Source organism: Cheilinus undulatus, linkage group 20 (genome assembly GCF_018320785.1).
Source record: "Cheilinus undulatus linkage group 20, ASM1832078v1, whole genome shotgun sequence".
Taxonomy (NCBI): Eukaryota; Metazoa; Chordata; class Actinopteri; order Labriformes; family Labridae; genus Cheilinus; species Cheilinus undulatus.
In genome coordinates, this window is record NC_054884.1 from 10,993,778 (window position 1) to 11,018,054 (window position 24,277).

At 38.7% G+C, this 24,277-nt stretch overlaps 1 protein-coding gene across 2 annotated transcripts; it reads right to left on the minus strand.

Moving 5' to 3' along the window:
* Positions 1–786: 786 nt before the first annotated feature.
* gspt1 (G1 to S phase transition 1) lies at positions 787–23,133 on the minus strand. 2 transcript variants are annotated; one of them, XM_041815861.1, is made up of 14 exons: positions 22,730–23,133; positions 22,402–22,446; positions 19,609–19,875; positions 19,485–19,518; positions 18,713–18,790; positions 18,396–18,576; positions 14,798–14,952; positions 14,556–14,696; positions 7,707–7,800; positions 5,420–5,500; positions 5,051–5,224; positions 1,919–2,008; positions 1,620–1,788; positions 787–1,476 (listed from the first exon to the last, which is right to left on the minus strand). In XM_041815861.1, the coding sequence occupies exons 1-14, from the start codon at positions 22,923–22,925 to the stop codon at positions 1,424–1,426; spliced, it is 1,758 nt and encodes a 585-aa protein (XP_041671795.1). In that variant the 5' UTR covers positions 22,926–23,133; the 3' UTR covers positions 787–1,423. The 2 variants fall into 2 exon arrangements, with proteins under 2 accessions (XP_041671795.1, XP_041671796.1); XM_041815862.1 differs by lacking the exon at positions 22,402–22,446.
* Between the last annotated feature and the right edge of the window lie 1,144 nt (positions 23,134–24,277).

Sequence of the window (24,277 nt, forward strand, 5' to 3'; positions counted from 1 at the left end):
TGAAAATTGAGATTGCGAAATTGATGCAGATTTGTTGGAATTTAGATTCTAATAATAGTGCATACAACTCCCTGATAAGCAAAAACTTACTGGGGAAGGAGTCCCCTGGACCGTCCTGTTTGGGCTTAGCCCAGATATTTAACAAGTCTCACTCTGCCCTTGGTACTGAGTAAGAAACATAACTAAAAGTCAAAACGAGGAGGTTCTGGCTCAAAAACATGAATCTGGCCAATAGTTTGGCTTTGACTACACACGACAGTAAGTGGCACACAGTGAGAGAATGTCTCCATATTACATCCCAAAACAGCTGATGTATAGTATCCAACTTTATCACAAAAGAGTGACTTTACCTGAAGATGGTTGGAGATTCATATTCTGATGTCACTAGTACAATAAGGAAATATATTTTACAGGAAAAGTCCTCAGAAGCTACTTGGTACTCAGTACTTCAAGTAAATTTTACTTTACTGACTCTAGTAATTTTACATCTACTTCCGTAAATTCTGAGCCAAGTAAATGTAGTTTTACTCATATGCAATAGCCTTGTACTCCTCCACCTTTGTGTATATGTAAATGTACATAATTTAGAGAAGCTTAAAGACAAACAGGGTTTTAAAAGTGTCAGCTAATTCAAAAACATCTAAAACATATAACTAGAAACCACCTGACCACAAGACATTCTGATATTAGGAAAGCTATAAAATGTCATCATTTGATAGCACATTTGATGTGGATTTGTCAATGACTGAAGTTAATTAAAAGAAAACAAAACAAGTTTCTGTTGCAGCTTGATCATTTATTTTCATTTATATTATGTAACAGCTGTGTGTGTCTGTGTGTGAGAGTGTGTTTATCCATGTTTCATCAGAGAAGTATGTGAGCTCAATTCAATTCAATCACCTCACTTGGAGAGAGACCAAACAAAAAATTTTGGTACAGCAATCCTTAAAACCAAATAAAATGTCCTCTGGAGTCTTAACTTCACTCTTAAACAGGGAGATGAACTTTGCAAATCAGTATTACAGGCTTACACTGGTCTTTAGCAGAATATTTTTGTATTTCCTCCCCAAACTCACAACACTGCATCCATCTCCATTCTAAAAACAAATGGCTCGGCCAGCCGACAGTGCGGTTAGCCATGGGAGTACAGAAGGGGGGGGCATGTAGCTACATTAGTGGCATAGCTGAGCTCTCAATATGAGAAAGCTGACACACTGGACTTGGTCTCTCATTACATATTGTTCATCATAAAAACTGATTCAGTCTTGATTCCTTCATCTGATGCAATTTGATTCTCCTCTTTGTTGATCTTCTCCTCAGCATAGTTGTGTGTAAAGAGAGAGTAGCTGTTGGGGTCGGCTCTAGCAGCGTTTCTCCTCTGGTAACGACTGGAAGAACTCCATGCATGCTGCCACAGTTGCATTTAGTCCTTTTCTGGCACCAGCTTCAGCACTTTGCCAATGGCAATGGTTTTGCCTGTTGGAGGTCAGAAATGAAGATGAGGGAGAACAGCGATTTATATAAATGGAAAAAGCAAACAAATTAATGTATTTATCTTTTCTCTAGCTTTGTCAGCAAGTTATGCAAACTTTACTGCATGACCTGCACAAAGTTCTTACCTTCATCCCGCAGCGTGAATCGTCCCATCTGAGGGAAGTCCTTGAAAGTCTCTAAGCAGATGACTCCTGCTGCCCGGAGCCGGGCGATACACACCTGATCCTGCTTAACAAACCGTGGTCGTGTTTTGCTTTTGTCTCCTGTCTTTTTGTCCACCAGACAGATTAAGGCCTGCAGGCAGGATATAAACAAATGAGTCACAGTTCAGTGATGACAGAAGATTTGTGAAAAACTGAAAAAATTACATATAATGAAAACAAATCGTTTCAGCAGCAGCTTGAAAAACGGAGCAGCAACTCACCGTGATCTGCACTTCTTCGATGCAGGTGTGGATATGAAGGACTGCATTGTATCCAGGACAAATGATTGATTTGTGCTCAATGATGACGATCTGAAATAAAAAAGATCACATGAGTAGGAAATTTAAAATCAGATCTCACATACAGACAAGACATATTCCTTAAGGAGCATGAAAATTACAAAAAGCTGATACTTTCATGCACTAATCCGTCTGAGTCACAGTGGCCCTTATTCATAATGCTTGCAAAAACCAGCACAGATTTGGGTGTAGAAATCATCTTACAACAAGGTCCGGGTGTGATTTCTGAAATGTGCGTATTTGTCCAATCACATTGTACGAATGAGCAGGTGTTGATAAATGCGTCAGCTAAAAAGCATTTGAAATACACCCCTAGATATTCACAGCTCAGCCGGCCTCACCCCTGGAGTTTAGAACATGAAGGGATGTAATACCAAAAAAAACCTGCTCCCTTCATCATGGTTTCAGTCTCCAGGTCAGAGAAGTAAATGAAAATTAAAGATTTGTTGTTTTTCAGCCTGAAAAATGGCATTGAAGGGAATCAGAAACACAGTGGAATGAAATCACTGCTGCGGATAAAATCACTGTTGCAGTCAACTGAACTCCAGCTATTATTAGAATATTTAATTCATACATCTATGATACAGTAACTGTATATGATATCGTAATTCTTTACATTCAGATTATAATATAATAAGTATTCTTTACATTTGGGTTTTAAAAAAATGTCAGCTCTTAAACTGGGTACATAAAAGCAGGTTTGGCTTTTAAAGAAGCAGTACACAAACAGAGGAGGCCAGCCTGAAACTGCTCTAGACTGAGAGGATAGTAGCTGTAATACCTCAGTCTCTGGTAATATCATTAATGTGGGCCAACTATAAGTTCCAGACAGTGACATGTCATGTTAGAGCGGAGATAAACTGACCTCTTTGGACTGTTCATGAGACTTAAAGTGATTACAGAAAGCCTGAAATATCCAGTAAACTATCAAATACATTTAGACTGATGATCTTCTTTCTCTTACAGCATGCAGTTGCAGTTACTTGTGGATTACATTTATTATTTAAGTCTCCAGATATGCCAATTGACTATGATCTGATGCAAAGTTAATTTTTTGTGTGTTTTCAGCTCCTAACACTAGAACTGCCATTGGGTGAAATCTGCTTGTGGCGGTTCTTTAATTGTATCGAACTTCAAATCAACAACATTTTAAAGTCTGTCAGTCATGGACTTTTCCTAAAAAACATGTTTTGTAGTGCCTGGTGGCATAAAAACACTTTGCATTAATCTAAATTTTATAAACAGCCATTTATACCATCAACTGCCATGCAGGTAAAATGTAACCCCATAAGAAACCATTCATTTTCCCTATTTTTTTTAAAGATGTATTTTGGGGCTTTTATGTCTTTCGTGATAGAGGAGGAAAGTGGACAGTTTGAAAACAAGGATGAGAGAGCTGGGGATGGAGATGCACGGAAAGTGCCAAAGGCCGGATTCAAACCCAGGCCGACTGTGTACATGGGGAACACCTTAAACCACCAGGTCACCTGCACCCCTAATTTTCCCTTTTTTTATTTCACCCCTAACATATAGACAATAGATCCTGCAATGAAAACACCTTCTCTCTATTGCTTTACTGCCTAATCAGAAGTCGTAGTCAACATGGATACCAAAGGCAAAGAAAGATGGATTAAAAAAAGATCATTATTATGAAGTGTCAACAGATTTGCTAAATGCTTTCAGTGAAAAAGAATCTGGACTTGGAGAAAATCCAGGACTGAGCAATCAGTCCTAAGACAATTTTGGCTGTGATGGATCATCATCCGCCAGTGATCTAGAGCTTTTTCTGTGCTGTCAGTTGTCCGTGGTTAAATAATTTCTCTTGATCACTGCTATAAATGAAAACCGATGCATCCTAATAACAGATCAATTTTAACTGCTGGCTGTTTTAGGTATATAGAGCTCCTTAGCTGTTGTAGCGTTAAACACTCTTCTTGTTTATACAGTTCCTATTTAAAAAAGCTAAACAGTAACTTCATTTCCTTTTCAGTTTCCTCTTTTTTGCCTCCTCAAAATGAGAGTATTTTTTTCTTCCAAATTCTCCTACAATATTTTCCAAGTGATATTGCGTTGTACAACAGAATTTTAAGAATTACTGAAAGCAGCCTCTCTTTTAAAAATAAATACTTGTTCATCAAAGATAACAAATAAGGAGGAAATCATCTGAATTTCAAGGGTCTAAAATGTAAACTGCTCAAGTAAAAACAATAAAAAGGCAACAAAATCAACTTAGTACAAACTTTCTTAATTGTAAGTGTAAAACATAGAAGAATGTGATTTAATGTTACATTTCTAAAAGCAAAAAATAGCAGCAAACAGCCACAGAAGCATCTTTCAAAAGCATCTTTCATATGTTAGCAAATCGCTTGGATATTTGATTACTTTCATCTTACAGCATGTCCTAAATACACGTGATGGGAGCGAGTATCAGCAGCAAAATCAGTTGTTGATTAATACTGTAGTATCCTTAAAGCCTGCGAGCAATGCAGCATGACACGGCCCTTGTAGCCCCGTTTCTATTTTCCTCTGTTGCTTGTGCTAAAATGGGCGAGGAACAAGGAAAGAGGGAGACAACACTTTCCTCAGAATGTAGATAGTTGTATGTTAATACCCATAGTAATGTTTGAAATGTACTCTGGCAAGTGTCATTACTGATACAAAACTATTAAGCTTACAGACATGACCTTGTTTCTCCACATTTAAAGTCAAAGCACCAGGTAAGATTTTTTAAAAAGGGACACTGAAATTACAATATTTCATGGGGCTTTTTATGCCTTTACTTATAGAAAAGGTCAATGGATGGAGCTGGACACAGGGATGAGAGAGTGGGGAAAGAGTCCCAGGCTGGGCTTGAACCCAGACTGCAGATGTGCATGTGGCATGAGAAATTTACATGGCAGAGAGTCAAATATTTAAAGAGTACTGTGGAAAATGAGCGCTCAATATGACATATCTGATGTTTGCCCGCTGTGAGGGCATGGAGTAAGATGTCCAGCTTTCTGACTGACGACTATGAGAGTCTGATGTAAAGTTCAGATGCTCTCTTGTCATTACCTGCGCGTCAAAGGTGCGACCAGAGTGGCAGAGATTGTCGGGGCTACAGAGGATAAAACCAGGCAGGATTTCTTCCTCCTCGATGCCCTTCAGTCTCAACTTCAGATTCTCCCCTGGACCTGCATCATCTGTCTCCACATCATCGCTCAGCAGGCTCAATACCTCCACTGTGTGCTGCAACACAAACACAAAAATCTGTAAATATTCAAATGTAACCGCGGAATACAACATTTTTCTGGTACAAGAACCAAAAATAAATCACTTTTGCTGCAGGATATTTCTTCCTGTCTAGACTGAAATCATTGAACAAAGCACGAAGCCTTGGTGTTATTGATAGAGAGACAGAGAGTAGTCATGCAGAGATCTCACCCTGTTTGGCATCATGACCAGCTGCTGGGCTTTACTAATAGATCCAGACTCCAGCTTTCCCAGAATAACTGTCCCCATATCCTGTGGGTGTAAACACACCATCAGTAACCTTTAGCAGTCAGTACCTTCAAATGTGGAAATGATTAACAGGATTATCAGACAGGTAATACAGCTGACAAATATAAAACAATAAAACATGAACAACAATCCATCAGAGCTCTGTTTACATGGCAGATGCTACTTGATTGGTTCAAACACTTCTATGAGCAGCTCGCACCCATTAAGGCTACTTGTTGTGGTTAAGAACATCAATTAAAGAAGAGTCACCGAATTGATCCAAGCTTGAAATCCTCCCACAGTTTTATGAGCTATTGCCTCACACAGTTCCCAGCATGCTTTGAAAAACTTAAATCATGCTTTTGAAAGCAGTCTTTTAAGAAGTTGTTGATTTTTCTGGCAAACACTGTAAATCACTATTTTGGCAAGTTAAATAAGAAAACTGATGCCAATCTCCTGCTTCTAAAGTAATTATTAAGCTATGAACATCAGCTACTTAGCCAAGCTAAGCTTGACAGCCTGGAAAAAGGGGAGAGCAAGAGGCTAGGTCTCAACTACTTGCATATGGATATCTGCAACATGCATATCAGCACTTTTGAAGCTCATTCACTAACAGACCTGGTCATTCATGTTTGGACAAAGCAAGGCTAGCTGTTTGATTTTGTTTCCATTGTTTGCTCTCACAGTAAACTGGCTGCTAGCGTTGGCTGTGAGAGGAAAATTAATTAACCCACTAACAATTCACCTCATTCATCAACCATTCATAAGAAATTTATTCCTAAACACACTCACACAATCCTGATACTAACCAAAGATGTCTTATCTGTGATTTGTTTTCATTAAAAACACAATCTAAGACTAGGGAGCACTCTTTCCCAAACTTACACGCTGATAATATGGAATGAAATGATTATTTGGGCACAAATCAGCACTCTAATTTCCTAGAATAAAAAAGACACCATAACATGTCATTTTAAAATATAGCTAAATTAAATTTTCATATCAATTTAGAACTTTAATATTATAAAAAACAAATTCAAATTATAGTACAATAACTTCATTGGGAAATAGATCCACAAGGTATATAAATTCAACGGTAAACCAACGATTTGGTTTTATGGATGAATTTAGCTAGTATATTTAGTATCACTAGTATATTTCTTATCTTATTCACATTAATTAATTCATTTTTAATATAGGGTTTTATAGGCTTCTCTTCCCAGGCCTCAGTTCTCAGTCCCATGTTCTTAAATGGGCATAAAATGCAATTTTTTCCATGCAAAACGAGAAAAAGTACACAAACTGTTGGCTAACGAGCACATGACATTCATCAATTGAAGAACATTCATACAAACAATTCCGCTGTTAAGGAAGAAGTCATGAATCTGACGTAGTTTTCTCTGGAACCTTCTTTGTATGAATAAATTTGAGAACAATCTTGAGTAATATTGCTTCAGCGATTGTCAGGAATTGCTATAGCATTAAATAGGGATCATCCATGCCTTGCAAACCACATGAAAACCTGTTTACATGTAAAGGGTTGTGATCATTGTGGACCACCATAATATTGGTTGCCTCAATAATTAATATGAAATATTCTTTATTGTTTTTAATCACTGCAGCATGTAATTACACAAAGGGGGTCTGAATGTGCACAAGTCTTGGCTGAGCCATTAGTATACAGCACCCAGTTCAATGAACCATAATCCCCTTACATCTGGAGAACACCAGTTGGGACTACTTAATCATAGACCCGCTACATAAGGCTCTTATGCAACAACGCTGAGAGGAGTATTTAAACAACTTAAAGACAAGAGGATGAAGAGGAAAGACATCTTGTGAAGAAAAGGAAAGAGCTGAGGATTCTTGTATGGACATGTGAGAGAGCTCCAAAATAACTCAATTCCACCAACACTTACAGTACGTGTTGAACCGCTTCCAACAGCTAAACTGAAGCCAGTGCCAAGAAGCTGAATTATCTGAAAGAGGAGTGTTTATGCAGAGGCTGCAGTGTGTAAGCATGCTGCTGTGCTTTTGGAAAATCACCAAAGAGGAAGGAGAATGACAAATTGGAAAGGGAGATTGTTTTTCTTTTTGGCGAATGGAACAAAAACCCAAAGACATTTCGCCCACTCATCTGCTGAGAAAGGACGAAGCAGCGGAGTAAACCAGCTGCCACATTTTCTGTTTTCTCTTTGCACAAACAGATCAAAGGCCTCCAGCTTCTCACCTTGTACTTGTCTACGATGGGTAGCCTGACTGGCCCGTCGCTGGATCTGGTGAAGTTTGGCAAACTGTCCAGATGGGGAATAAATGGCAAACCCCTGATAAAGAACAAAATGGAAGATTGAGCATCACATCAGCATAGTCATTAAATCCAACAGGTATATATTTTCACAGTTTCTCTGTCCCAACACGGACTACCCTGAGTGATCTAGGTAGATTGTTTTTTAAAGTTTTTTTCACTTGTTAAAAACTTGAACCCATAAAATACTAGACTGTCAGATGTAGGAGTTTCTCTAAATGAATCCAACTGAAACGTTTATTAGGATATATAATCCATGCATGTTGCTAGCTCATACCTCCCACTCTTCAGTTTCAGTCATCATAATAATGTCCGTCTTGAATATTTTTACACTTTTTTATGGGAAACAAAGGACAAGAAAAGTTTGAGCAGACGATTTGTGCAAGAATGAGGTGAAAACATTTAAGGGCTCGGTCTGATGCTACCACCACAAAAGGCAAGACGTCATGAGTGGTGAGATTGGCCATGGATTTAAGCCGGACTGTAGGTCAGATTCACCCCCATGACGATTGTTTCTCTGATCCATTATGTGGCCAAATAATCGTCAAGTGAGTGGCGTCTAAATGATTATTTTACCAACCTTAAATCGTAAATATCAATCAAAATAACAAATACCCAAAACAACTAATGAGAGCAAGGAGACCAGGCAGTGTTACAACTGAATATCATACACTCTTACGGCTAAAAACTGGCACAACTGTACCTTCACCTCAGCCAGGATTTCACCCCTTTTCTTTTTCTTGTTTTTGCTGGAACTTTAAAGCATGCTAGAACAGCTAGCTGAGGATTTTGATCATCCTCCGTGGTTGCTTTTCTTCTGATTTGATCACGCAAGATTCAATGAGATCTTGTGTGTGGGGAATCTTCACTTCAACATTGCTTCTACCGATTGAAAGCTAATAAGGCTCCAGGTTCAGACGGTTATCCGTCCGAGTGGTATAAAACATTTAAACCACAGATAACACCTGTCCTGCTTAACTGTTTCAACTATACACTGAGAACAGGGGAAGCCCCCCAATCATGGAAGGAAGCAGTTATCTCTATAATCCTGAAAGAAGGAAAAGATAAAAAGGAATGCAGCTCATACAGACCAATATCCGTCTTGAATGTAGATTATAAATTATTTGCTTCAATCCTATCTAAGAGACTTGAATCCATTGTTCCGCAGCTGGTAGATTTAGACCAAACAGGCTTTGTATTAAACAGACATACACAGGATAATTTAAGGAGAACACTACAGGTGGTGAGTCATATTACATCAGAAAACATCAGTGCAATGTTAGTCAGCCTAGATGCCAAAAAGGCATTTGACTCGGTGGGTTGGGAATATTTATACAGGGCACTTGCAAGATTCGGCTTCAAAGAAGGTTTTATCAATTGTATTAGAGCAATATATTTTTCTCCAACAGCTAGGATTAGGGTTAATGGACACCTGTCGCAAACTATTCATTTGGAAAGAGGGACACGCCAAGGCTGTCCCCTGAGTCCGACCTTATTCGCATTATTTATTGAACCCCTAGCTCAAGCAATTAGAGAGGACTCTGAGATAAAGGGGACTATGATTAGAGGAGAAGAACATAAGATTTGTATGTTTGCGGATGATGTTTTGCTTTTTATTACAAGCCCAGATTCAAGCATCCCTAAACTGATGTCCCTGCTAAAAAACTATAATCTATTCTCTGGGTATAAGCTTAATATTCAAAAAACCCAAACCCTTACATTTAACTATATTCCCCACCCAGATATTAAAGGTAAATATAATTTTAAATGGGACTCGCCTAAAATAAAATATTTAGGAATAAACCTTACTAAAGATATGTTAAAACTTTTTGAAAACAACTACGGCCCCATTAATAAAGAGATCAAATCTGATATTTCTAGATGGACCCTCCTCCCACTGGATATGAGTAATAGAATAGAAATCATTAAAATGAATGTGTTGCCACGTCTTCTTTATCTCTTCCAGTCTCTGCCTCTAGAGGTACCCAAAGAACAATTTGATGAGTGGAATGGCTGGATCTCAAGGTTCGTTTGGAACAGTAGAAGACCTAGGGTTCAGTTCAAGACTCTACAGCTGAAAAAAGAGAAGGGAGGAAGAGCTTTACCATGTTTAGAGGATTACTATTATGCTGCACAATTGAAACCCTTAGTATACTGGTGCTCTCCAAATTATGAATCTAAATGGAAATGCTTGGAAACTACACAGTTAAAAATTCCAATACAATCTATAATAGGAAATAAAAAACAAGCTGAAAGATATTATAACAGCTTGAATCAATGGACTGTATTCACTCTTAAACTATGGTTTAAAGTTTTGAGGAAGTTACAAATAGAAAAACAGGTCAGAGTCCTGAATTGGATAGCATATGATCCTGAATTTGAACCTGCTAGATTGGACGGGGGCTTTAAACAGTGGGTCAGGAGAGGTATCACATCCTTTTGTTCCCTCATCTCAAACAATAAATTTCAGAGTTATGAGTTCATTTCAGACACATTTGGACTGGAAGCAGGACTTCCATAGATACCTGCAAGTCAGAGATTATTATAATAAAAAATTACAAATCACGGAGGAGAAGGAATACAATTTAATTTCTATATTTCATGAGGCATATAAAAAGAAAGATAATAAAAAGTTGGTCTCTAGAATATATGGAAGTATACAAGCCTCTAAAAATCATTCTACGTTATCCATTAAACAAAAATGGGAGAAGGAATCAGGGATACAAATATCAGAAGAGACCTGGATAGAAATATGTGAGACACAAGCGACCACCGCAAATTCAAGATCTTTAAGAGAGTTTGGCTGGAAGAATGTAGTGAGATTTTTCATAACCCCTAAATTAACAGCACTGCAAACAGGCACACAGAGCCGAGGCTTCTGCTGGAGGCAGTGTGGAACCCCTATGGCTAACCACTTTCATGTTTTTTGGGCCTGCCCCAAAATCCAATTATTTTGGAGGGAGGTGTCAACCGAGATAAATAAAATAATTGGGGTGGATCTAGATTTTTCTTTTGTTATTTTATATCTTGGTAAAATTCCGGAAACAGTCCTTCATAAGGACAGGTACCTATTGAAGATCCTTTTGGCAAGTGCCAGGAAAGCTATAACCAGAAGGTGGTTGCAACCAGACCCCCCAACATTGGTCCAGTGGTACGGGCTCATTAAAGAAATTTACAGTATGGAGAGACTTACTTTTGTTTTAAGACTCCAGTTGGAAAAGTGTGTGTGGAACGCTGGGAAAAATGGATCATGTATATGCACATTGTATAGTGAGACTTTATGTTAAGATGTATGTGTACGTATGTATGTATGTGTAACAGAACATTTTGATTTTAACTGTATCACCCATGATGAACTAATGTTCTTTGTTCTTGTAAATAAAAAGTTAAAAAAAAAAACATTACTTCTACCGACAACAGGCGCGTGGTCTGACAGTCTGGCCAAGTTGTCTAGCGTGTGGACTCAAAGGATTTTCACATGAAAAGTTGTCTGAAACTGTCCTCATGTCTGAGGTTTCTAGAACTGTTTAAGATTTGAAAACTGTCTTGTGTATGGCCAGACTAAGATGTTAAAATAAGGACAGACACAATCATGATTTTTTAATGACCAGATTACAATAACGATTTCATCACAATTTTTTCTATTTAATTAGTCTTCTTCTTCTTCTGGTAAATGCATGAAATATTTTAAAATTTGCCATTTCATAGTTGGCACCATCAGGTAAGGGGTCTGGGGGTCTTCTCCAGAACACTTACCCTCTGAGCCCTATGCACCCTTTTAAACCATGGTGTCTCACCTGGACTTTTTGTCTTAAAACTTGTGAAACAACCCTGTTGTGCACAGTCCAGCTCTAAACATCCTTTTTCTTTAGGACAACCTGGGCATAAAGAACATGTGTGCTGCAGAAATATCACTGAATTAAAAAAGTTATGTGACAATAAAGACAAAAAAACTGCATTGAAATTAAAACTCAGATTTTTGTACACATTAAATCCTTTTTTTTTGCACAAACTTGTCTCCAATCTCCTTGGGATCAAAAAGTTAAAAATAATCATTCAGTGACACAAAGTCTGCAAAACATTCACAATTTTACAAAAAAAGACCATGCGCTTTTGGGAATTTGAGTTATTAATGAAAGCAGTTCCTGTCTGTAGTGACACTGAGGGACACGTCACAGCCTCTCTGTGTCTCTTTCTCTCCATTATGAGTCATTCAGGATCTCTCCTCCAGTTTCTGTTTCCACATGTGCTGTTGTGCAAAGTATGACATGACAACAGATAGGCCTGCCATTGGTTGTCACAGGCCAGCCACAATGCATTCTGGGATATAAACAGACAATATGGCTACAGCACTAACTGCTAGCTGCAGGAAAGATCAAAACCTGGAATATAAATGGGTAAAAAGACGTCCAATACCACAGTTACTGGTGTGGTTTTACTATTAGACTCTGGAAAGTCACCCAAGCTCCAGGCTTGCTAGAAAAAGTTCTGTAAGCATTATCAAGGCGTAGGTAGCATCTTTAGAACAGCACAATAAAGAAATTTCAGAAGAAAAAAACAAGTGAGTGGCTATGATTTATGGCTCAATGTTATTTAACTTTAAATAACAAGTGTCTCTCCGGTCTCAGAGGGTTTAAGCACCAGACACTCTGATCTTTTTTATGGAACCAATTTCTTCATTTTCTGCACCACTTTAAATTTTGATTCATGTGTCCTCTTTAAAAAAAAAATCCACTTCTGAGTTAATCAGGCACATTTAACACAGTAATTATTATTTAAAGCACACGGACAACAAACGAAATTCCTACAGCTGTAGCTTTACACAAGTGTTCATATGCAATTTTATAAGACAGTTCCTTTAGCTTTGTTTATAGACTGCCAAAATAAATAAATGGAAGCATAACCCAGAATATAATCAGCATATCCACATGTCTGAGACATGTGGATATGCTGTAAAAGAGCAACCCTATTTTATTTTAAAGTAATTTTGATTTTCCATTTATAAAGGTCCAGAAAACATTTATTCATGGAGTGGTGACGGAGAGTAAGTGTCACACTCGTAGCTGCTACTGCTCACAATGAAGGAGAGAGGAAGGAGGGAGCTGCAGGGATCATGCAGCAGCATCAAGTCAGCTAAAGAAATACGGTGAAATCAGTGGTTTAAAACATTTTAGATAACAATATATGTCTGGACCTCGCACACATCGCCCACGCCCCAAAAAAACAATGATATTATAAAGTTTCCCTCCTTATTTCCTTACACTTAGAGGTAAACCTCGTGCAGACAGGGAAAAGTTCAGGACACTGTTTTCTGAGTTTTTTTTTTTTATTGTAATTGTGGTTATGCAAATCAATGTATATTGCACACTGATGGTTTAGAAAACCACGACACAGATCCATGTAGGTCAGTTTGAAATCTCTTATAAAGGACTAAATCTTGAGGTTCACTTTCATCTCCAGCCATGAATCACCTCTGCGTCAGGAAGCAGACGGGGTTGGGGTGAGGCAGCACAGATTTAGCAATAAAACAGCTTTAGCAGATTGTTGATATATTCTATTTCTTCATGATCTGAGCTCATACTATCGCACACGCCTATGTTAAATATGCAAAAAAAAAACAGTTAAGTTAAAAGCTAATACATAAAGAGCAATTATGGTAACAACCTCCTGTTTTAGGGATACAACAGGAAATGTCTAAAAAAGGCCCTCAGGAGTTTTTTGATAATCTATTGACTAACACCTGCTGTCAGCGCAGTTAGTGCTTAACAACATTCCTGGAAGGTTCATTTTCATGTAATTGTGTAATTTTGGGCTTGAGCTCAAACTCCACTATGTTTGAGTCACACTACATTAGAGATAAACCTATCACTTATAGGTCGTTTCCTTCGAGCGGCCCTGTTCAAGGGAGTACGGCACGCATTTTTTGGGTTTCCATAAAGAAAAAGTTGGAAAGGGTCCCAAAAAACTGGCCTGTACTGTCCCACTTTTTGGCACTCTTCCGTAGGGGGTACTTATCTTACCTATCTGTCCCAAAAAGGTGGAGCTACACACACAACAATAGGGGTTTGCACTGATGTCACACATGTACGCTACATGACTGCTCGGCTCCAAGCTGCCGAACATGAAAGTCTGCTCTGTGAGGAGCGGGTGAAATGAGAGAAAACAGACTATTATCTGCTAAAAATGGGGGATATTTAAACTCTATGGAAATCCACACTGTTTCCTAGTCCATGGATATTGATATGTGGTCACAAATAAAGTTTCCTGGCATTAATCTGGACCTGATTTTAAGTACAAGTAGACCAGCTACTCCCACTTTAGGTACAGTGCAACGACATTATCTGTAAGTGCAATCTTGCAGCTTTACAGAGAAAAATGTAAATGTTAAACAACATGTGTCTCTCAGTCAGGATTCTTCACATAATGTTCTTGGATAGTTGGAATAGCAATTCTGGTGCAAAAGAAACTCCTTGCAGATGATATTAAGCTTTGAACCTTGAGGCTCCGACCACATAGCCAACATTTCATACTAAGTTTAAGATGAGTATCAGACCAAGTCATGAGTTAAGCCAGGGCCACTGAAAAATAACTTCATGCTTGTATATACAGAGCTATTAAGATGGATGTTCTTGTTTACATAAAATACAGCCTCCATGTTTGAGAGGACTGAAGGTGTGAAGCGTCTGAGTAGCAGTTCAGCTTAGCAGAAGGAACCAGACAACTATTAATATTTTATACTGTACTTTAAAAAAAACATCCTGAGAGCCAACTTACGTGTACCAGGGGCATTCAGGTACAGGGTCCTTGAGGTTGGCACCCGTGAGTCCAGAGCAAGGCATAAAGTGGATGTCCTTTTTGGGGTTGAAGCCCACCTTCTTAAGAAACGGCACCAGCTTCTCCTTACACTCTTCATACCTACAGGGAAGTAATTCAAAGATCAATCAACCCTTTTATAACTGATGTAGCTTTAAGTCAATAGAGAAGATAATTTTTGTCATCACTTATTTCTTTTTCACCTCTCTAGGCTCCAGTTGACAGTGGGGTCATCCATTTTGTTGACCAGGACAATGAGATGCTTAACCCCGGCTGTTTTGGCCAGCATGGCATGCTCCCTTGTCTGCCCACCCTTCTCAAAGCCAGTTTCAAACTCGCCCTTTCTGGCTGAAATCACCTAATAAAAACCAACAAAGACATTATTGCACAGTGAAGTTACATTAAAATCAGGACAATTACTTGAACCACTATATAAGACACAGTCTGTTTTGGGGTTTCCCTCTGAGGGGAAAAAGGTTTTAACTGTCAACCAAGTTCAGTAAAGTCCAAAATGTAAAGTTTTCTGATTTAATCATGTAAAGTTTGTCAGGCCGCTTGCTATCAGTGTTGCAGCAGAGCTCTCAGCCTGCAGTGATAGTTGGACCTACAACCCACAAGCCACCCTGCCAACATCCCATGGCCATTTGCTGGCTTTAATTCAGATCTTTTCAGTGAAACCAGAACTCCATTCAGAGTATTTGGTTTCATCTTCTCAGATTTTTATCTTCCTTGTACGTTTTTAGAATATTTCATTTCCTCTTATTCTTTTACTTGCTTTTTTACCTTTAAACCTCAATTTATTCTATTGCCCTTTTAGCTATTTTTAATATTTATCTCCTTCCTTTCTTAAATGCTTGGATCTCTATCAGTTTCCTTTTTTATACTTTTGCCATTGCATTTATTCACTGACTGTATATTTATAGAGCTTATTTTGTCTTGATTTTATCCTCTATTTATATTTTACTGTTTTTATTGGCCCTTGTTCTGTTTCTCTCATCACATTTTACTGCTTTCACTCTCCTGTTATTGTTTTTATCTCTTGTTGTATCCATTCCTCTTTGCTCTCTCTTTTACTCGCTAACATATCTTAAATCTATGGTCCTCTCAGTCTCAAGCTGTGTAGCAGGGTTCCTTTGGTTTTATGCTACCTATGATGTCTTGTCTTGCATGGTACCTCATGACATCTGTGTTTTTGATGTCTTATAATGCTGTTGGCTTATTTTGATCAGGGTTTTTGTTTAGCTTCTTGAACTGTTTGGGTGCTGTTGTATTTTCTATTGTTTGTGTTCTGTTGCTTTTTTCTTTTTTCTTTAGATGTCTTTGTAAACCATTGTTTTAAAATAAAGTTATTATTTACTTAGATGTATATCTTCATGATTTTAAAAAATAATAATGAACTAATGAGGGAGAAAAGCTGTTAAAAGTGGCATCGCCAATGGATGGGGCAAATTTTCAATAGCATCATGTGCAGTAGCTGATGGTGACATTTTAAACTGGTTTATTGGATGCACCAGTGTAGGACACTGCCATCCTTAAAGATGGAAAAACTGAGTGTGAAATAGGCTTTTCATACACTGGATTTTACATGAATTAGAAAGAGCTTTCTTCTTCTTTATAAATTACTTAAATAAACACAAACAATAAAATACAGGTGTTGTGTGAGATTAGCCTTATTGGTAGACTGGCCAGCTTTATAGTCTGTCATCAGGTGGATTTTGCAAAGCTTAAAGCTGATACGCTAGTTCCAAGGCACAAATCGATCTGTCCCATCAGCACCATTTGAGGATAGAGCGCCAGCAGCTAGCCGTGGTTTAGTTCAGTGGTTCTCAAATGGTGTGGCAAGGCACACTGTTGCACCTAGAGGAAAGCCTAGGTGTGCCTTAGGAATTTGTACAACCATGCACGAATACTTTGACTGTAAAGAAACTTACTTACTATACTTTAACATGTGTTTGCACATGTTAAAGTATAGTAACATGTTTTTGATCCTATCAGAGATTAAGGTAACCCTTGCTGAATTAATATCATTTTAAAACTTGCAATATTATAAAGTATCAAATAATCAGACAACCTCGTAGAAAGCTAAAATCCATCTGGTGTTTTTCTGGTATTCTCTCGCTCTGCAATTTTTTATATAAACATATTTTGGACAGTTACCAGTAAAAATGCCTAGTAACCAGTGCAAAAAGTGTTGGATTTGCAGCAGCAGATTGCTGCAACAACTGTACATAAGACAGATAAAGATGAAACGTATACTGCAAAAACAAACATTTTAGAGTGTATTTGTGTACTTCATTTGTTCCCAAATTGAGAAGGCCAGGAACGTCGAGGTGTGCGTTGCAGATTTGAACAACCATGCATTATTGATACTATACATCAAATAAAGACAAGAAAGAGAAATGAAGAAGAAATCTGGCACGAATACAGAGGTGTGCCTTAAGATTTTGGCTCAATCTTAGGTGTGCCTTTTACAAAACATGTTTGAAAATGACTGGTTTAGTTGAAGCAACTGCTGGCCTGGATAGATGGTGGCTGGGGATGAGATAAGAGAAAAGTGCCATCATTAAAGCTTTTCTGTGTGGTAAAGATGTATTTGATCTTCTCCTGACCAGCTTCAGTGATGGTTTAATTTACCAACTGGCTCCACTGATAGTGAAGATTTCCCTATTCAGGGCTCTAAACACTTTTAAGACTTTTTAAGATCTTTTCAAGACCCGAGCAGAGAGAAAATAAGACAATTTTGTTTGCAGCAAACAGTCAAACACAATAGGCATGTGGGATTTCACATGACAGAAATTTTTGATCGAAAACACCCAATTCTGATCATATTTAATACCTCCTTTCTATCAATTTATGGTGTAATGATATTTATCAGGGCTGAATGATTTGGGAAAATAATCTAATTGTGATTTTTCTACCCAATATTACAACTGCGATATTCCTTAAGCTCCTCATCTTCTCAACTAACACAATATTTGGCCAAACAAGGGCTGAACAATTTTGAAAAAGTACCTAGTTGTGATGATTTTCACTCGTATTGTAAACTGGATTTGATTTGTTGTCTTGCCATTCTCATAAATAATAAGGAAAAAGTATAAAAATGAAGAAAGTAGGATAATTCGTAGACCACACTAAAAAAAGCACTTCAATGATTGCATAATTATTTAGTGCATGACATCTCTGCTGCAAAAAAAGTTTTAAACTAGTATTTTGACATAAATTTCTGGTGAAAGAAATATTGCACCTTCTGCGATTTGAAAATTGCAGCAGGCTATACTGTGATTTAATCTAATTTTTGATCAACTGCCCAGCCCTAATGTTTATCAACATATGCAACAAGCACACACTCCAAGAATGATTTGAATTGAATCAAAGTATCTTACATTTTAAGGTCTTTTTGTGATCTTTGATTCAAAATGTCCAATTTCAGACTTTTTAAGGAGCTGCAGGAACACTGGTATTGCAATGAAAACTTTTCTGTTTGGCCCATTATGAATGAGATGGACAGAACATTTCCTACAAATTGTTTTTTGAGAGGTTTTGCCCTCCCCAAACACAGTCGCCATGATGGATGTGAAATATATCTTGTGCCATGAATATGTCAAACAGTCTAGTGATTGATGTCCTCATGGCTGATTGTCTTTGAAGGTTTCCTGCTCTAAAACGTAATAATTAACTAGTGAAAGTTCTAACGTTTAGAAAACATGTTGTTTTGTGTCAGTAAAGGATTTATCTGTTTGTATCTGAGGTTTAGTGCTTGTTAATGTTAGACAGCCTGAACAGTATGTCTTTCCATCCTACCAGCACTGCCAGGTCGGCTTGTGACGCTCCACCAATCATGTTTGGGACAAAGCTCTTGTGTCCAGGGGCGTCCAGAATAGTGAAATGTTTCTTCTCGGTCTCAAAGTAAGCTCTGCCGACCTCCACTGTCTTCCCCTTGTCTCTCTCCTCCTGGTTTGTGTCCAAAGCCCACGACAGGTACCTAAAACAGAAATGTATTCATTAATCAGTGTTTCATGAAAGTGGGAGAAATCTTAATACTACTGCACATGCACAGTAAACAAATCTGTTGAGATCAAAACATCTGCAAACACTCAATAATGTTGCACTTCTCTCACCATGTCTCCCTGTTCTTTTCTTTCGCTTCCCTTTCATACTTTTCCAGGGTTCTCTTGTCCACCATTCCAGTTAAGTACCTAGAAAACCAAACACAAAGAAAGGGCGAGTTAGGAGTTGTATTTATGTTATCTGTGGTGTTATTATGACAGCAAATGTGAGACTCAAGTTCACTGAGCAAGAGGAAACCTAGTAGCCTGGTCTTCTAAACTCTACAGCTTTTAAGACTTTCACTATACCAGAATTTCAACTTAAATATGAAACTAGAAACAGCTAACGTTATTAATATATATTTTGATGTCACAGCATTAAAAAGATCAGTCTAAGACACTTTTATTGAGAAATTTTTATTATTTAATTACCAAAACTTGCAAGCAAACTGTCTAAATTGCATAAATACTTGTTTGTGAAAGTTACAGTGTTTTCTCTCTTGGCAGCTTTTGGTTAAAAATATGACTGAAGATCTGTAGTTTTCTGAAAGCGTAGGTACTTTTCAAGATCTGTCTTTGTAAGAACAATAATGTACTGTTTTAAAACATGAGGAATAACTATTGAAGTATCTAAAACAGCTTTTACAGCTACTACACTGCAAATGCATATATTATTCTGACATTAAACTGTTTTCCCTTTAATGGGTTTGAATAAAAGTTAAATCAAAATCTATGAAAACAGCACAACTCTACATAGATTACACCGAACTGATCAATTCATATAGTGTGCAGCTCTGCTGCCCTGTGATCCATGAACACAGGAGATAAGAGTGCTGATACTCACATGATCTGTCCTCCAATAGTTGATTTACCAGCATCTACAAGAGACAAACATTCAGATGTAAATAATACACAATTAGATATTCTTTAAATAAAACTGCACACACATGTAAATAAATCAAACGCACCAACGTGACCAATGAAGACCACGTTCACATGTTCTTTCTTGGGGGCATCTGGTGGTGCTGGAGCCACTTTGGGCATCGGCATCTCCTCCTCTTCCTCCTCCATCATCTCCTCATCTTCTTTCCTTGCAGCGCCCCCCTCCATGCAAGCTCCTCCTGACTCCAGGTCCTCGCCTCCACCTCCTCCGCCTCCCCCCGGCTCCTCCTTCTGCTCCCATGTCTCCTCCTCTGTGGTCATGTCTGCCTCTGTGCCTCCGTTTTCCACAGGAGCTGCAATAAGACATGGGTAATTGTTAGGATAAGTATATGTTGGCTAAAATGAACCTGTTTTAACACTGTCTTTACAGATCTGCTCATGTTTTGACACTATTTACATTTTAGTGTTTAAATTGAACTGCAATGTCAATGTCTAGTCTTCAGGAAAAGGAAAAAAAGCTTCTACTGTAGCAAATCCTGCTCAATCCATTCTAGTTTTTAACTATAATATCAACTTTTGACTGCTGGAGACCATAAAAACTTTTAGATGCAATGCCTTCCTGATTCCAAGAACTGATCCTGGGCATTAGCCTACAAATCCTATTGAAGTGCATTAAAAATACAAAAATGATCTAAAAGCTGTAAGCCTATCAAACTAACAGTTCTTGGTAGTGCTTGCGATCTCTTGATCAACTTAAACTTTGTTGTTTGTGGATATTCGCAGCCATCTGCTGACATTTTAATAAGACAAGCCACTAACACCACACTGATGTTGATTGGTATCATCACCTGATAATTTCACTGAATAGGTTCTTCTTTGCCAGAATTGCCAGCGGCAGACACAAAAACACATGACCAGCACTCAAGCACAGACTGCTGCCTATATTTAACTGTTATTGAGTGGTGAAGAAGAATGTATTTTTGGTGGAATCGGATGGTTTTACCAAAGACAAACGTATTACAGGATCAGTTAAGTACTTAATTGAAAACATCAATAATATTGTGCATTCTGACTGGTGAAAAACACAAGCTAAGGCAGTGTTTCCCAATCATTTTTCCTTGGAGCCCCCCCTACATGTACCTAAGAAAAGCTGGGTGCCCCCAGGACCCAAGAGAGAAGAAGAAGTGACACACTGCTGTCAGAAATCAACATAGATTTTAATTATTTCACCAGTAAAACCCTAAAAAAGCCTATGAATGCTTTTCTGATCAAAAGACCTTTGTATAAACTAATTAATAACTCCTTTATCAAGGTTTTAATCAATATTTGCTAATCTAATTTTGGCAGCCCAGAGCAGACAAAGCCTCACGCTTCCCATGGGGGGTTCCAGACCCCAGGTTGGGAACCAGTGTGCTAGGGCAGGAAAAATTGAACTGTCCGAGTGCGTGAAGTGGAAAGGTGATGCAGAAAACTGCAGAATTAATCAGAATTGGACTGCTGACAGGTGGATTTAAAAAAAAAAAAAAAAAAAGGGTTCAAGTATTAAGTAATTTTTAACTCTTGGCTGTTCTGGTGTTGGTTTAAGAGCTGTAAGGATTTAAAAACAAAAGACACCCTAAAAACCAAAACATATTTTGTTTCTCCGCAAATTAATCAACTTTTCGGGGCTGGATGGGAAGCTTCAGGGGGTCTGATATGGCCCCCAGGCTGCCAGCTGACTAGTTTCAGCGCAAGAAGTCCTGTGCATATTTTGAGAGCTTGACAGTGATAACCGCTTAAACATTTGTGAATAACCTAAACTTCCTGATTCCCTAAGAGCTGTGTCTTAAATGTGCAGTATGTTGTATTAAAACCTTAGGAAAAGCTACTGAGCATAAAATTCATTATCCTCCTCAGATAATCCATGTTTGGTCAGCAGTTCATCATTAATTATCATTAATTAGTCCCCCCCCCCTTGCTAGAAACCCAGTCAATGTATTGTTCTGCAAAGCCAGCAACTTCAGGTTGCAACAAAAACCTTTAACAGGATTACACTGAAATCTGGTGTACCCTGCAGAAGAAGCGTCTTCCCATAGCAACACAAAACTACGCCTCCTGTTTCCGTAACTATGAATTATGCAGCCCAGCAGTCATGTACAGTGACTAGAATCTCCTCAGCTCTTATCGCTCAAAACCAGCCAAAGATGTCAAAGATGTGCCTTGACTTTGTCAATACCCACATCAGGCTGCAATTAAGTCTTTCACAAAATTAGAACAGGTAGGTGCACAAACATGCTTCACTGTGGTTGTCAGTAGGAAATATGACAAAAAAGGTCACTGCCTCCCACATACTTACACCACATGTGGTCTTTTTGTTTCAACTGTCACTCTCTTTTCTAAAGCAGCATTTCTGGCAGCGCCACTCAAAAAGGACCAGTTTTCAGGGGCTTAAGTAACTCGACCCCCTAACCTAAATCCCTACCACAGACATGTGGATCAACCTGAGTACAGCTGGTTAGTTAAAGTACCCAAATACTTCACATAGCTCTGACACAAAGCAGAGTGAGGCCTTAGCCATGCAGCTCTTCACTCACATCACAGTGTGCGCCACAGTGATGTCTATTTCAGGCATGGACAAGTGTAGTTGCATCATATTTTACGTAGGCCCATGCACATGGGTTTACCAATGCCAGCAATCCAAATATGGCCCAGTAAGTGAACCTGTAAGGCTCAAAAGAGAGCATCACAGCCTTCTGAGTCTGTATGAGGTTTGGTCTGAGAGTAAAAGGCGCAAATCTCAGCCTGTAACACCTGCCCTGGTGTGACAGTTTGCCTTTCAGCCGGATTTGCCATCTATTAATGTGAACATGTGGAGCCTGGACTACACGGTGGATGCATACCGGCTGTTTCCGCCACCTCCATGCTGGCCACCGCATCAGGGGCACCTTTGACGAGAGAAAACAACGCATGTCAAAGTTTCATAAATATTTATTAGAGAAAGGAGGTCACGTTTTACTTTAGGTTGACTGCTACTGCGGTATAAACTGACATCTGTACATGAACAATATGATAAAAGTTAAGCCGACTTGTTGTTGAGTTAATGAACAGGGATAACTGTGGCTCTGACTAGACTCAGCGAGTTGAAGCCAGGAAGGCTAACTTAGCTGGATTAGCAAGCATGCTAGCAAGTTAAGCTAACTTCTAGCCAGCTGCCTGGCTTTCACCTACCGTCTGAGGCCGGCATTTCTACGGCGCTGGCTTGGAGGAAGCTCGGTACGAACACCGGAGCGTTAACATTAGGGACAAAGGGCTTGGCGTTGACGTTTAGGGCGGCGAAGGCGGTTGGGAGCCCCGCCGCGGCAGCCGGGGCCTCGGCATCCTCCTCCAGCTCCCACGAATCCGGGGCTGTGTCTGTCGGGTCCATCGCTGTTTTTTTTCAGAGTTGACACGCTGTCCACAACCGGGAAAGATGGATGGTCTTTGTGGTTCCGTTAAATCGTTTAGTTGCTGGTGTGTTTTAGACTCTTAGCAGCACCTTTGGTGAAGTTCCCATTGCTTTGTTAAGCCTTGCTTTCACAAGCATATGGATCCCGTAACGGGCGAAGAGTGGCGTTCAGGCTGCGAGTCGTGCTAACACTAGAGGGCAGCACAGAGCCAACGCTGCACGCACACGTTCACGCTTTACATTTCCTTTTTAGCAAAATTAAATTTAAATTAAAAAAGTTAAATATATATATTTATCCATGTTGCAGTTTCTCAAACGTCTGGACTAATTTGAATATTTAAATACATATAATAGTAACATTTGTGTGCATTTTACCATGTGAATATTGAAACATTGAAGCTCTTTAGGTTGTTGTAATTTTCCTCAGTTTTTCAACGGTATTATAAACAGTTGAAGTACACAAACTGTAAGGTAAATAACATTAAAGTGCATCTAAAACAAAATTAAGACTATCATGTCAGAAAGACACCAGACTCAACAATACAGAGGAGCTGAAGGCTGCTGTCAGAGCAGCCTGGGCTTCAGCAGTGCCACAGGCTGATCGCCTCCATGCCGCAGCACCTAGGTGCAGAAATTTGAGCAAAAGAACCTCCAACCAATTACTTAGAGCAGCGGTTCTCAAATGGTGTGACAAGGCATACATAATTCCTGCAAGTATGAAATCAATTGAGTCAGGACCACTTTTTCAAGAAACGCACATGATTTGCGGTCATAAATCGTTCTTCTTTATTGACAGTTGTAAGTTTGCACTTATTTCTGTTTTTCATATGTGGCTGTTCTGGGAAGGAGGAGCTGGGGTGGAGGACAGTTGTAAAAAGTGGCTTGGAGAGGGAGCAGCAAAGCATAGTCAGATTAGAGCAGTTTAAACTTGGCATCATGAGTGTGATTAGCCAATAGAGTGCTTTAAAGCAAATCAGCTGGCCAGCTGACAAGAGCTGGCATGAGATCAACTGATCTCAATTATATAGCTGTGCTTTACTCCGTGGCCTGCCTGAACCAATGCTATATGCTCGATTTGCAGGAAAATGTTTTAGATAGGCAATTTTGTATAGATATGCATTTGGTGTGCCTTGAAATTCTGGTCTGATCTTAGGTGTACCTTGGGCCAAAAAAGGTTGAAAACCACTGACTTAGAGCATAATTTTCTTATTAGTTGACATTTCTGTTATAAATCCCTTTTTTGGACTTGTGTTTTGGGATATTCTAATGTTTGGAGATGGTGAATTTTTAGGTTATGTGAGCTGTAATCGTCAAGATTAAAATAAGTCCTG